Here is a 13,158-nt window from a genome sequence, read left to right as displayed (position 1 = left end):
GCTCTGAGAAATCGCCACTGCCAAAAGACCACGGGAACTAAGGATTCAAAATGGTTGAGAACTGCAAGTTGGGCGGCTCTTTTCTGTAATTGCTATGCAGTATATTACCAAGAAAGTTTTTCTTTGTGGTTAAATTGTACTTGTTTAACAAAAACAGAGTAAATTATTTTCGTAGTTTTTGTAACTAGGTCGTACATTCAAGTCATGAGACAATGTCCACGTTCTCAGATGAAGTATGTCTTGGAATGTATTTCTACATTCTGAATGTAATGCACTTTATTAACTGTTGTGAAGGTCTTCATCAAATGCAGTACATACTCTGATATTACTCAATACCATTTGTGCACAATACCAGTTATTTTATGAAAGTTTCACATACTAAGAGAAATCCTGATGGCAAGAAGCACAATATTAACTGCATATTTCAAAGATATGACATTTTGCTGTTTAAACCAGATCAGTTGAAATGGTCCTAAAAGCTTTAACATTTTATTCCACCATGACAGCTTCCACCCTGGTTCCTGGGAGAGAGTTGCCAATGACGAGATGTGGCAGGCTAGGTAATAAATGGACTACTGCTTTCACTGTTGTTAGCTTCACTGTTTTGTCTTGGGTTTTAGTGTTGTATCTTTACCAAACCCCCATATATAGTTATATTGAGGTACTTGTATTCCATCATTGTTTAGGATGAAGACAGCTTTCTTCCTGTTTGATCTGGCTGAGAAGATGGAGAGAGAACAGCAGGCTCGTCTCTATGAGATCTCCTACAATGTGAGTGGGAAATGACATCATATAATAGCCAATTTAGAAAAAGTTAGTGCATGCAAGACACGTTTCAAAAATGTTCTTCCTTTTTGTTTTATTCCTCTTCTTTGTTGTTGTCTTCTTTATCTTTGCCATCTTCTTTGCCTACATTGTCTTTGACCTCATCTTTGCCTTCTTTGTATTACTGCAATTAATCCAGTATAGTAATATTTGTATAGTAGGTAATTTCAGTCTTTGTCTATTTTTTAAACGTAATAATTTTTTAAGAAATGTAAGATTAAAGATTGAATATCTGTCTGTCTGTCTATCTATCTATCGATCTATCTATCTACAGTTGTGCTCAAAAGTTTGCATACCCTGGCAGAAATTGTGAAATTTTGGCATTGATTTTGGCATTGATCTTTTATTTAAGGCTAGTGATCATCACAAGGTGACACACACAGGTTTAAATGGCAATTAAAGGTTAATTTCCCATACCTGTGACTTTTTAAATTGCAATTAGTGTCTGTGTATAAATAGTCAATGAGTTTGTTTGCTCTCACATGGATGCACTGAGCAGGCTAGATACTGAGCCATGGGGAGCAGAAAAGAACTGTCAAAAGACCTGCATAACAAGGTAATGGAACTTTAAAAAGATGGAAAAGGATATAAAAAGATATCCAAAGCCTTGAAAATGCCAGTCAGTACTGTTCAATCACTTATTAAGAAGTGGAAAATTCTGGGATCTCTTGATACTAAGCCAAGGTCAGGTAGACCAAGAAAGATTTCAGCCACAACTGCCAGAAGAATTGTTTGGGATACAAAGAAAAAACCACAGGTAACCTCAGGAGAAATACAGGCTGCTCTAGAAAAAGATGGCGTGGTTGTTTCAAGGAGCACAATATGACGATACTTGAACAAAAATGAACTGCATGGTCGAGTTGCCAGAAAGAAGCCTTTACTGTGCCAATGCCACAAAAAAGCACGACAACACCTTGACACACTTCTGGCGCACTGTAATTTGGAGTGACGAGACCAAAATAGAGCTTTATGGTCACAACCATAAGCGCTGTGTTTGGAGAGGGGTCAACATGGCCTATAGTGAAAAGAATACCATCCCCACTGTGAAGCATGGTGGTGGCTCACTGATGTTTTTGGGGGTGTGTGAGCTCTAAAGGCACGGGGAATCTTTTTGAAAATTGATGGCAAGATGAATGCAGCATGTTATCAGAAAATACAGGCAGACAATTTGCATTCTTCTGCACAAAAGCTGTGCATGGGACGCTCTTGGACTTTCCAGCACAACAATGACCCTAAGCACAAGGCCAAGTTGACCCTACAGTGGTTACAGCAGAAAAAGGTGAAGGTCCTGGAGTGGCCAACACAGTCTCCTGACCTTAATATCATCAAGCCACTCTGGGGAGATCTCAAACGTGCAGTTCATGCATGACAACCAAAGACTTTGCATGACCTGGAGGCATTTTGCCAAGACCAGTGGGCAGCTATACCACCTGCAAGAATTTGGGGCCTCATAGATAACTATTACAAAAGACTGCATGCTGTCATTGATGCTAAAGGGGGCAATACACAGTATTAAGAACTAAGGGTATACAGACTTTTGAACAGGGTTCATTTCATTTTTTTCTTTGTTGCCATGTTTTGTTTTATGATTGTGCCATTCTGTTATAACCTACAGTTGAATATGAATCCCATAAGAAATAACAGAAATGTATTTTGCCTGCTCACTCATGTTTCTTTTTTAAATTAGTACATATATTACCAATTCTCCAAGGGTATGCAAACTTTTGAGCACAACTGTATCTATCTATCTATCTATCTATCTATCATCTTAAACCTAAATTTAACTAAAACTCCTTGCAAGCACAGGTATTTTCTTCAGGTAATACAAATCTAGATGAGAATCTAGTCCTTACACTAAATGCAGTTTTTTGGTACATGACAATTGGTGATTTAATGTTCTATCAGTTATGTTACCCGTTGACACAATGTGTCTTAAAAACCTTAAAATCCCTTTCAGTCACTTTTAAAAGGCTTTAAATATTGTCACTGAATTGCTTTTCAAACATTGACATTTATCTTATTATTTTACAAATCTTTTAACATGCACTCAAAAAATGAAGTCATTACCCTTACTTAATTTGAATGAAAGAAATTAAATTGCTTATAAAAACTTTCTCAAATTCAATGAAGTCAGTTTCATTCAGCCAACAAAATTTTGTTGGATTAGGACAAATCAGTGTACTAAAGTAGTTTTAACTCAACTATTACATTCATCAAACCAAATTTACTAATGTTTAATTTAATTTATTTTCTTATGTTGGTCCAGCTTAATTAATCATTAGTAAATGCCAGGTAAGAAAGTAAGGAGAGTGAAACTGTTGCACTGACAATTTAAAAGCAACTGCTTGTAGAGCTAAGCAGCACTCAATTCAAACATCACTTGAAAGTGAAAGTCCATCCTCAACCTAAGCACAAGTGCCAATCTTCACAACAATGGTAACCCCCAAAACTCCAGCCTAACAGACACTCTTTTTAAATACCAATATAACAGAACATTAAACATTATCAAATCTCCTCCTATTTTCATCTTGCTCAAAAATGCATAAAATAACACTTAATTTCAATATTTGTTCACCCCATTCAGTCCCATGAAAAAAAATGCGGGAAATGGAAATCCCTGCCCAGTTTCATCAATGCTACAAAAAATAATTATGTAATCCAAACTTAAATGGATTAAGTAAACATCAGTTTCACAAATTTAATTGGATAGAAAGCAATGAAATCAAGTTATTACATAATGTTGTAGAATTGTGTTGCTTTAGTTCATTTTAATTAAGTTAGCTGAACAAACTGCTTTTTTTTTTTTTTTGAGTGTGTGTTTTCTTTTTTATTGTCAGCTGTATTGTCAAATAGTGGACGCCCAAGTAGACTACCCAGCCAACTGGGATAAGAACCTGGCTCTAGCCGCAGAACGTTTGCTGCGCTCAGGGGGCAGAAGTCACGGTCCAGATACCCTCCTGAGTCGCAGCATCAGCCACTTTAGCCGCTACCTTCAGAGAGAACCCACCGATCCCCAGAGCAAAGCCATTCGCTCGGTCATCACACACCTCAGGAAAGAGAGGGACAAACTCAGAGACATACAAAAGGGCTGAGACTGGATGTGGCAGAGAAATTGTATAAAACAAGACTGAAAGCCTTCGAAATCCTAAAAAAACACCTACTCTACACATAATAGGTGCCCCCTTGGACAGGGGTAAACTACACAAAAAGGAAACAGAGAAGGTAACAAATTTAAAGAGAATCTCAAAAGAGTGCAGGTATGACCAAGTTTTTATAGACAAAGATTTGCACAGTAAAATGAACTTGATTTGCTAAAATGGACACAAATACAGTGGCCCCCAAAAGTATAAAATAATGAATATCATTACATTAGATAACAGAAAACTAAGCAAGTGGCATTTATTTTAAAGAAAGTAAAGCACAAGCACTCTTTTCAAGCAAAACAAAAAGAAGTTTTGTACCTTTAAATTTATAAAATAATAGATGTGTTCAAAATGAAGACAATGTATTTGGACACTTTCTGGTTGTCAAACTTTAATAAAAGATGGCCGTAGTTCATGTGATGAACTTGATGGAAACTGACATACTGTACATCCACTCAAACTATTTTGTAATAAAATAACATTCAACCATTTTAAGGGTGGCCTAAGCATTCAAATACTTTTTGGGGCCTCTGTAAATCAGAACGTATTTGTTTTGCACTGAGGTATTTTATATTGCGTAGGCTACTGATCCACATCCTCATTATTGTAGTAGCAGAATGAGACATCCATTTAGTTTGATAGAACTGATTTCAATAAAAAGGTCTGATGATGTACAATGTCAGTTATACTGAAATAATGGGTTAAATAAACTGTATGGCCAAAAGTATGTGGACATTCCCTTATAATTAACAGGTTTGGCTATTTCAGTTATTCCAGTGAAAACAGAAGTTACTGTTACACAATTCAATGACTATTAAGAATTATTTGCTTACAAATGTGTTTAAATAAAGAAAGGGTTTACTGATGAATTGGGATGAATTGGAATGCCAACAGCGAACCAGGCCCCATCCATCTGTACCTGACCTCACTGATATCTGTTTCTTGTTGAACATTTTATTCAAAAGCATGGGCATTTATCCTTTCCTTTGCTGCTTTCACAGCTTTTACTCTTCTGGAAAGTCCTTCTGCTAGATGTTGGGAAAGTGGCTACAGAAATTTACTCCCATTAAGACATAAGAGCATCAGTGAGGTCAGACAACGATGTTGGATGGTGGGGTCTGGCTCACAGTAGGTGTTCCAATTCATCCCAAAGGTGTTCAATGGTGTTCAGGTCTGGGCTCTGTACAGGCCAGTCATTTATTTATGGACCACGCTGTATGCACATATTTAGTCCAACATGACAACATTGCCATGTTGGAGGCCTCACTAAACTGTTGTAATAAAATTGAATGGACACAATTCTCTAGAATGTCATTGTATGCTGTACCATCAAGATTTGTCCTCACAGAAATTACTAGAATAGCCAAAGCCATTAATTAGAAGCGTAGAAGTGCCACATACTTTTGGCCATATAGTGTATTTGCTAAACATGCTGAACAACAACACCCAAGGCTAAATATTACCATATGATACTGTTAAAGTTTTTATTTTTATTTTGTTGATGTCCTACATGTTATTAGAGAATTTCCACACAGAAGGTAAGGAACACACTCTTGTAAACTGAATCTCAAGTGAAACTCTAAAAGACTTTACAATGTTTGTGTGTTTCTGATGTAATAAAATTTTCACATATTCAGTATATGTTAATATCTGTTCTGTTGATGATCAAAGGCGCCCTGATCCACCTCAACCCCCTGCTGTCATGCATGTCTCTCTCTCACATTAGGATCACAAAGGTCTCAGATTGAGATTGGAGGGGCTGGTAGGGACGCCCAATTTGGGCTCCATCATGAGAGATTAAGAATGACCCATTAATCAGGGACAGATTTTTAAAATACCCCATCCTGTTCCCTGTCTCTGCTTATTGCATTGCTGGCCCCCATCATCTCCCAATACAGCTCTGAGTTTTTTTTTTTAAAGGAATAGTTCACCCAAAAATTATAATTCTATCATTATTTAATCATCATAATGTTGTTCTAAACCTGCACAATATTTGGAGTCGCTGTTTTGCATACAGTGAAAGTAGACAGTGATTTTTACAGACAAGCTCAAACAACATTTACACGACTCATCGATGTTCCAAGTCTTTTGAAGCCATAAGATAACTTTGTGTAAAAACAGACCGAAACTGATAAAAAACCCAGAGCAAAATAATTTGTTATTCACTGGAAATCTTCCCCTTCGCAGTATTATCTTATTTACGCTTATGCATATTTAAACTGCGACCATCGACAAGACACACGAAAACCAATGATGTCTGACATAACCTGGCACACTGGATCTTGAGGCACGAGGTTTAAATGTGCAAGCTAGACATCTGCACTGGCATTAAAGCATGAACTCAACCCATTCTCGAGACCACGTGACCCGACCCCACCGGTACTGTCAAATTTTTTGCCGACCTGAACCTGAAATCACTCACTCTCTATAATTTCTTCTCCAAGCAAGTACATTTGAAGCAATAGGCTGTTATTTAAGCATCGTATGCAATATTTGTAAACGTGTAGTAACAGTAAACATGTACAGACAGTTTTAACAAGGCCCCTTAGCACACCAGAGCAAAAGGGAAAGAACAACTTTGCTGGGTAATGAACAATCTGTAATCATGTGTAGCGGTGTAACAGTCACATGAAGTCCTGAAAAAGTTCACGTGAAGTCCATATGAATTCTTTGTGACACCTGCGGTAAAAAAAAGCTACATTCAGCACAACGGATGAAACAGAATGCAGGTGTCTCGAGATGCGCTTTTAAAAACTGAAGTTTTTTTTTAACTGGACGTGTCTAAAAAATGCGGCAGTCTTGTGTGAGATGCAGTGTAACGGTCAAAGACTTCCACCCAGAACGTCTTTACATAGAATAACAGTGCAGACGCACACAAAAACATGTTCGTTGTGAACAGCCCCAACTCATCTGTTTGCGGTCGTCTGTGAGTGAGAAGACGTGTGCTAAACAAGTTACAGTTGTAACTTGGTGTGGTTGTTTCAAGAAGCATATATATATATATATATATATATATATATATATTAACAAAATATGTCTAAAAATAATAATTATTATTACCGTTATTACAAAACTGATCCCGGCCCAAAACCATTTCTTTGGGTCCTGTCGGGCTCGGGTTGGGTTGCAGACCTCTATGGCTCCAGAAGATATAGTGCACAGACTACTCATATCCACACTTTTTCTGATTACCCATGGTGGCTGACAGGATGATTCTAATTGCAGTCTCCATAAGAAGCAATGTAAAAACTACCAATACAAGCGTTCCAGATGCAGAACAACAACCACTGAAGTGTTAGTTGGAGTAAAAATGTGCTCAGGCTCAACTTGCGCAGTTGCTGGCTGTCATAACAACTCGAAGTAGTTTATGATAACTAACCTCGGTCCATAGCTACACATCATCCACCCACTCCTTAAAGGTGCACTCAGTCATTTTTTCCTCATTAAAAAAGTTTAACTCCTAAAGACGTGAATTGTCATTTTGTAATATATGTAGGAAATCATGACCACTCACATTAAAATGAAGACTCCAGTCATATCAGTAACCCTAGAAAAGCTGTTTTATTCTACATGGAGAGGGTCCGCACATGGGGGCAGCCATGTTAGAATCACATGACCAACCGAATACTACTCGCTTAATCTCAGTAACCATCCTGTTATTTGACACTTTCACTCATGGATTAAAGTAATCATGTGTGACAGTGAATGCTACATTTCTACAATGGCATCTGAAATGGAAAACTATTGATTTTTAATTATGTTGCATCCAAGCCACTAGGTGTCAGTGTAAGTCCAAGATGATACAAAGACAAAAGTTACTGAGTGCACCTTTAAACTATGATGGTTTGAGGCACTGTCAAAAGACTCTGAAAAGCAGGGCTCTTCAACTACTTTGGGGTCAGATTATCCAGATGAAAATGATTTTTTTTTCCATATTTATCTTTGCCAGCACTTTTACTGTGCTTTTTTAACATGTTAACATAAAAAACTAAACTAAACACCCTTAATACTGTGTGTTCATTTACATAAAAATAGTCAGGCTTATTCAATTAAAAAATTTTAAGGTCTGGCCATAAATTCCTTCTTAAGATCTGGCTGAAAAACAAACATGACTTAACACTCTCAACTAACAAATAAGTTTGATCAACTTTACTTTGAAAATTAAGAACCTTTTAACATTTTAGGGTTATTGTTTACAAATTATGAAAACTGAAAAAGAAAATTTTAGATCTGCTTAAGCCCATATCTTTCACAGTATCAACCTACATACAGTATGTAAATAATGGACATCTAGTATAGAAGAGTTATTTTATATAAGAATACATTTCAATTACATTTTCTTTTTGAAAAAAGATAAAATGTATATTCTTCCTTTTTCTCTAATAGGCAATATCCTCCCATCTCAGAGTGTAATCGGAAACAATAGGTTGACTCTTCTTTAGCTAAAATCAGTCTGTGCTTACAGAAATTTGAAACACTGTCTTTAGTGGCCACTGGGGGGAATTGTAAAACTATACCCCCAACCCAAACCCCAGACCTAAACCTAACCATCAGTGGAGTAAAAATATAATGTTAGAGGGAAAAATGCAACCTCCGAATTACTGTTTCAACATTCGCCATATGCGTCCTGTGCGCGACTCAGTTTACTTAACCCTGCCACTCACACTTTGAGACTGTTGTGGAACGAGCAGCCCTATTTATATCTGAAAAAAATCTCGATATATATCGATAATCATTGGGAACATCGGCATTGAACCCAAGCCTAGTAAATTATGACAGAATTTTCATTTTTGCTGTACCTAAAATGGATTAATATTACAGTTAGTAAAAGTTACAAACCAAATGGAGAAACGGTATGTCCAGTGTTAACAAACCATTGAGAGATTCTATATGTGTGTCCTGTAGCCCATTTGTTTACAAATACACCACATCACATGACTAAACACACACGCTTGCAACACCATTCCAAGAATGAAAGGCCTTGAACTCTAAATGCAAAATAAAGACCTGATTTCAGCTCATCTACTCCTCTTGGCAGATAAATATTTAAAAGCTTCTAGAAAATGGGTTAAAAGATAGCAAAAAGGTCTGAATAGAGGGCATCTGTGATATTCTACTGTATCGTAGGCCTAACAGTGACAATCAGCTCTCAGCTGGTTTTGTATTCATGAAGAATGTTTTCATCCTGAGTTGCCAGTTACAGTACACTTTATCACAAGCCTCTAAACTCCAGGTGGATACTATATAATGTCTCCCTTACTCATGTACATTCACCTCTTTCTCTTCTTCCACTGAGCTGCTTTTTCTCTCTGTCTCTCTCCGTCCCTCCCTGTCCCTCTTTTTGCCTCTCTCTCATCTGAGGGATTGTGTGAACCCATGGAATCACCGTGACCGTGGATGCAGGCAGAGAGCCACGGCAACACTGGAATGTGGGGTGCCTGAGCAGATAAGAGCCGAGAACTCTGCCAGAGAGAGAGAGACACTACTGAGCAAGCGAGAAGTAATAAGTACATAGGATAGTTTATATGGTGTTATTGGACAGCGTTAGACAGGAAGTGCTAGAAAGAAGCGAATGAATGCTGACAAACAAAAATGAAATAGCACAGGGACTTGGAGACAAAAGAGAGAAGGGAGGACCACGAATTGGAAAATCCTGAGCAAAGAGCTAAAGAGAGCAGCACAGTTGTACACACACACAAGATGGGAAGCCAGCCTTATTCCTCTTTGCATTTCATTTACATCCCTGGCTGTATCGACCAATCGGATTGGGAGTAAAGCCCGAGGCTTAGGAGAGGAATAAAAGGACAAAAATGCCTTCGCTGCTCTCATCCCTCTCTGATAATACCCCCTCTGTTTCTCCTTTCTCCTCTGCACCCGGAGAGAAGTAGATACTGTCCGAATGCCATAGCAGAAGCGACACCTCCGCTCCCTGTGCCTTGCCGATAGACCTCGCCAGCTGTGGGCCTGAAAAGGGGGCTTTAGCTGCGGGGACATTCTCCTCTCCTTCCTTTACTCCTGCTGGGAGGGTGGAGGGATGGATGGAGGACAGTGGAGGAGGGTGGGAAGGGATGGAGACAAAATATGTGAAATTGGCTATAATTTGCATTTCACATTACAGACTGGATACAACTAAATTGTCTAGTGTGGCAGATCGCTGTTTGGCAACTGCCTTGCTGCCTCGCAACCCAGTCAGCCAATGACTAAACAGTGTTTTTGTATGAAGGTACCTCCCAGGCTTGTCGCTAAAATCGATGTGGCCCGGGACCACATTTTTATGAATGGCCTCTATCGTCCAGGCCATTTAGTAGGCTATACCATAGAGGACCTTAGTGGGACTCCCTAATCACAGGGCCTGAGACAACTTTCTTGGTTGTCTCCCACAAAACATGACCAGATGAATGCCTTTTTGTTGTCAGGATTATACCATTCTACATATTTTGAGGTTTCAAGCACATCCATATTGTAGTTTTGTACATTTTACAGACGTTTGGTGGCAATCAATGGAAGAGGGACAAAAGATCCCAGAAACTGTACAGTAAATTTGTTCTCACATCTCATTGCTCCCCAACATAGCCCTTCCATTCTTGACCCCACAGTCACACACCCTTAAACCCAGAGACCTGCTGTCTACAACACCACCTCACCACCACTTCACCTCCTTATGTTCTCCTCTTCATCTCCTCATCCTTCCCTTTAATAAACCTCAGAACAATGAAAGGAGATATGAAAGGGATTAGGCAGAGGCAGGGATTGGATCTGTCTCCATTTATTCGGATTGATTCTTGAACCTGTGTTTAATCCCTGGCCCAAGACCCACATAGCTGTGGTTTGATGCCTGGGCTGGGTGGCTGGAAGCTGGTGGAAGGGTGAAGGGAAAAAGACCATAGACTGCTGTGCTGGGGTTGAGGGGGAAAGCGGCTCATGTGGTGGTGGTCCTACTGGCTTTGGGAAGCCCTGATAGGATGAGGCCATGACAGAACAGAGGGGCTAATGAGAGAATAGATGAATGGTATCCACAGGCTAGAGGGCTTTCAGACAATAGGTTTGGGTCCCTTTGATGATATAAAATAAATATTGGTATGTGTGTATGTTTGAATGACTATGGCCACATAAGAATGGCAGCTAAATACAGTTGTCCCTCTTCCTGTGAGTATGCTTAATCCCGTTCTGTATACATACAGTTTGGTTATTTTACAAGAGTAAAAACTGCATTCTACAGCCAAATTCACCCATGAAAAATGCAGGTAGTGACAACCAAATTTACATGAAATCCATGTAATGGAGAACCGAACTGAAAAATTAGATTCAGAGACACTGACAGTTTTGAAGGTGCAGTGCTAGAAAACCATTTGCAAAATGTGATAGCTGTCTGTTGCCATTGTAGTTTCTCCCACCAGTCTTGCAGTCTAGTGGCAACCAACCAACATAATTACATGGGAAATTGACATGTTGCTTCCGAAATTTCATGTACCCTGAAATCAACCCCATTCAGCTGAATTACTGCATTAATACAAGTTTGAACACATTTCCCCATAGCACGTTGCGAGAGCAACCCCCAGTGCATGGTTTCTGGTTGCACAGGAACCAGGTAGTAATCGCTTTCACATAAACATTGATGAGCGGAATTCAGAGGTTGCATTTTCATGCTAAAATTAAATTTGTACTCCACTTACAGTTAGGTTCAGAGTTGGGGTTTGGGGTTTGGGGGTAGGGTTAATTAAATATGAATTCTTGCTGACGGTATTACATCATTAACTTAAAACTAAAAACCTGCTTCTGACACCACCCTATGGACATTTAATCTGGAAACTGGAGCTCACACATGCACATTTGTTCAACAGTACTTCCAGCTTCAGCCACTGGGGGCAGTGTTTCGAATTTCGATAAGCACAGACTGATTTCAGCAGCAGATTTTTTTGATCTGCTATTGCCGAATTTACAGTCTGAGCCCACACAGCACCTCTATGAACGAAGGTTTACTAAAAATTTTGAATGATAATACATCTCTGGTAGCTATTTCTTTTTTCAAAATACAGCCAAATAGGTTGAACTCTTTCTTGTTTTTTGCCATTCTTGTTTTTTGTTTATAGCCACAAGATGCTGAATCGTCAACCATCGCAAATTCGAAAGTGGTTCCTGTATTCCATACACACATAAAAGGATAACTTTGGGGATACAGTCACACATTTAAATTTGGCTGTCACTCCCAAAAAACAAATATTGTGTGTACATGTAATATCTATCTTAATTATTTCTTTAGTTGAAGAACAGGCCACTGTGATACGACCAATGTGATCCTGTTTGGAATACCAAAAGAAACCTAGCGTCCACAGATGTTTCATAAAAGATCATTTTGCTTTGTAGCTTAACACTGCAGAATAGTCTCATTTTCTGATCCGTGTATAGAACTGTTTAAATAATGGTGCGGTAAACTCACAAATTAAACACCTTTATGAATGCCTGCAAGCTCTGGAAAAGGATGTCTCATTGTATAGAAGAAACTGTTAGAAGGGGTGAGATGATATCTTAGCTTTCATGTGATGAGTTGCTATAAGTGAGTGTGTATGTGTGTTTGTGTGTATCGGCCCAGAGCAGTGTTTCAAATTAAACAGACCTGTATTTCTACTCCCTCCGGTTCTAATTTTGTGCCAAATTAAGGAAGTGCGACACCATTGAGGACACAGAGCCACATTTTCATAATTTACTGCCGCAAAGTCCTTGCATCCTTTTGCATCTGTGGCTGTGTCTGAATGCATGCCTGAGGAAGAGAAACCATCCACTGAGAGAAACTTCATATCAATATTCACACTTAGCTGAAATATCAAGTGTTTCTCCAATTTGTTGCTCTGTTGTGTATTTAAAATTGTTTCTAGTCATGTTGCAGCACCTTTCTAGCACTTTCTGTACCAAAACATGGTATTTAAAGATATATCCAAAAATACACATTTTGTCATCATGTTACAAAAATGACAAAAATGCCGTTCTGTGTGACTTGAGCATTATGTTCAAAGTAATTAAAGCCCTACAATAGGTTTGTATGTAAGTCACTATTGACTAAAATTCTGTTGTAGCTCTTAAATCTCATTTGTATTTTTGTATATTGAAATGTGCTGCCCAAAGATGCGTCACACCAGTTTTGACGTCAATGATACTGAATGTCATTGGTTCTTGCATGTCACATGACCGATGA

General features: G+C 38.6%; 1 protein-coding gene across 1 annotated transcript in view; it reads left to right on the top strand.

Annotated features, from left to right (window-relative positions):
* Window positions 1-5,598, top strand: part of LOC127454863 (transmembrane protein 260-like) — a 68,055-nt gene extending 62,457 nt beyond the window's left edge. The window contains exons 14-16 of the mRNA XM_051722345.1: window positions 507-560; window positions 687-771; window positions 3,663-5,598. Of these exons, the coding sequence (XP_051578305.1) occupies window positions 507-560; window positions 687-771; window positions 3,663-3,917 (394 nt within the window). The 3' untranslated portion in view covers window positions 3,918-5,598. The remainder of the gene's footprint in view (window positions 1-506; window positions 561-686; window positions 772-3,662) is intronic.
* The last annotated feature ends 7,560 nt before the right edge of the window (window positions 5,599-13,158 follow it).

Source organism: Myxocyprinus asiaticus, chromosome 17 (assembly GCF_019703515.2).
Source record: "Myxocyprinus asiaticus isolate MX2 ecotype Aquarium Trade chromosome 17, UBuf_Myxa_2, whole genome shotgun sequence".
NCBI classification, from domain to species: domain Eukaryota; kingdom Metazoa; phylum Chordata; class Actinopteri; order Cypriniformes; family Catostomidae; genus Myxocyprinus; species Myxocyprinus asiaticus.
Note: the sequence above shows the minus strand (reverse complement) of the source record. Positions and strands in the feature narration are given on the sequence as shown.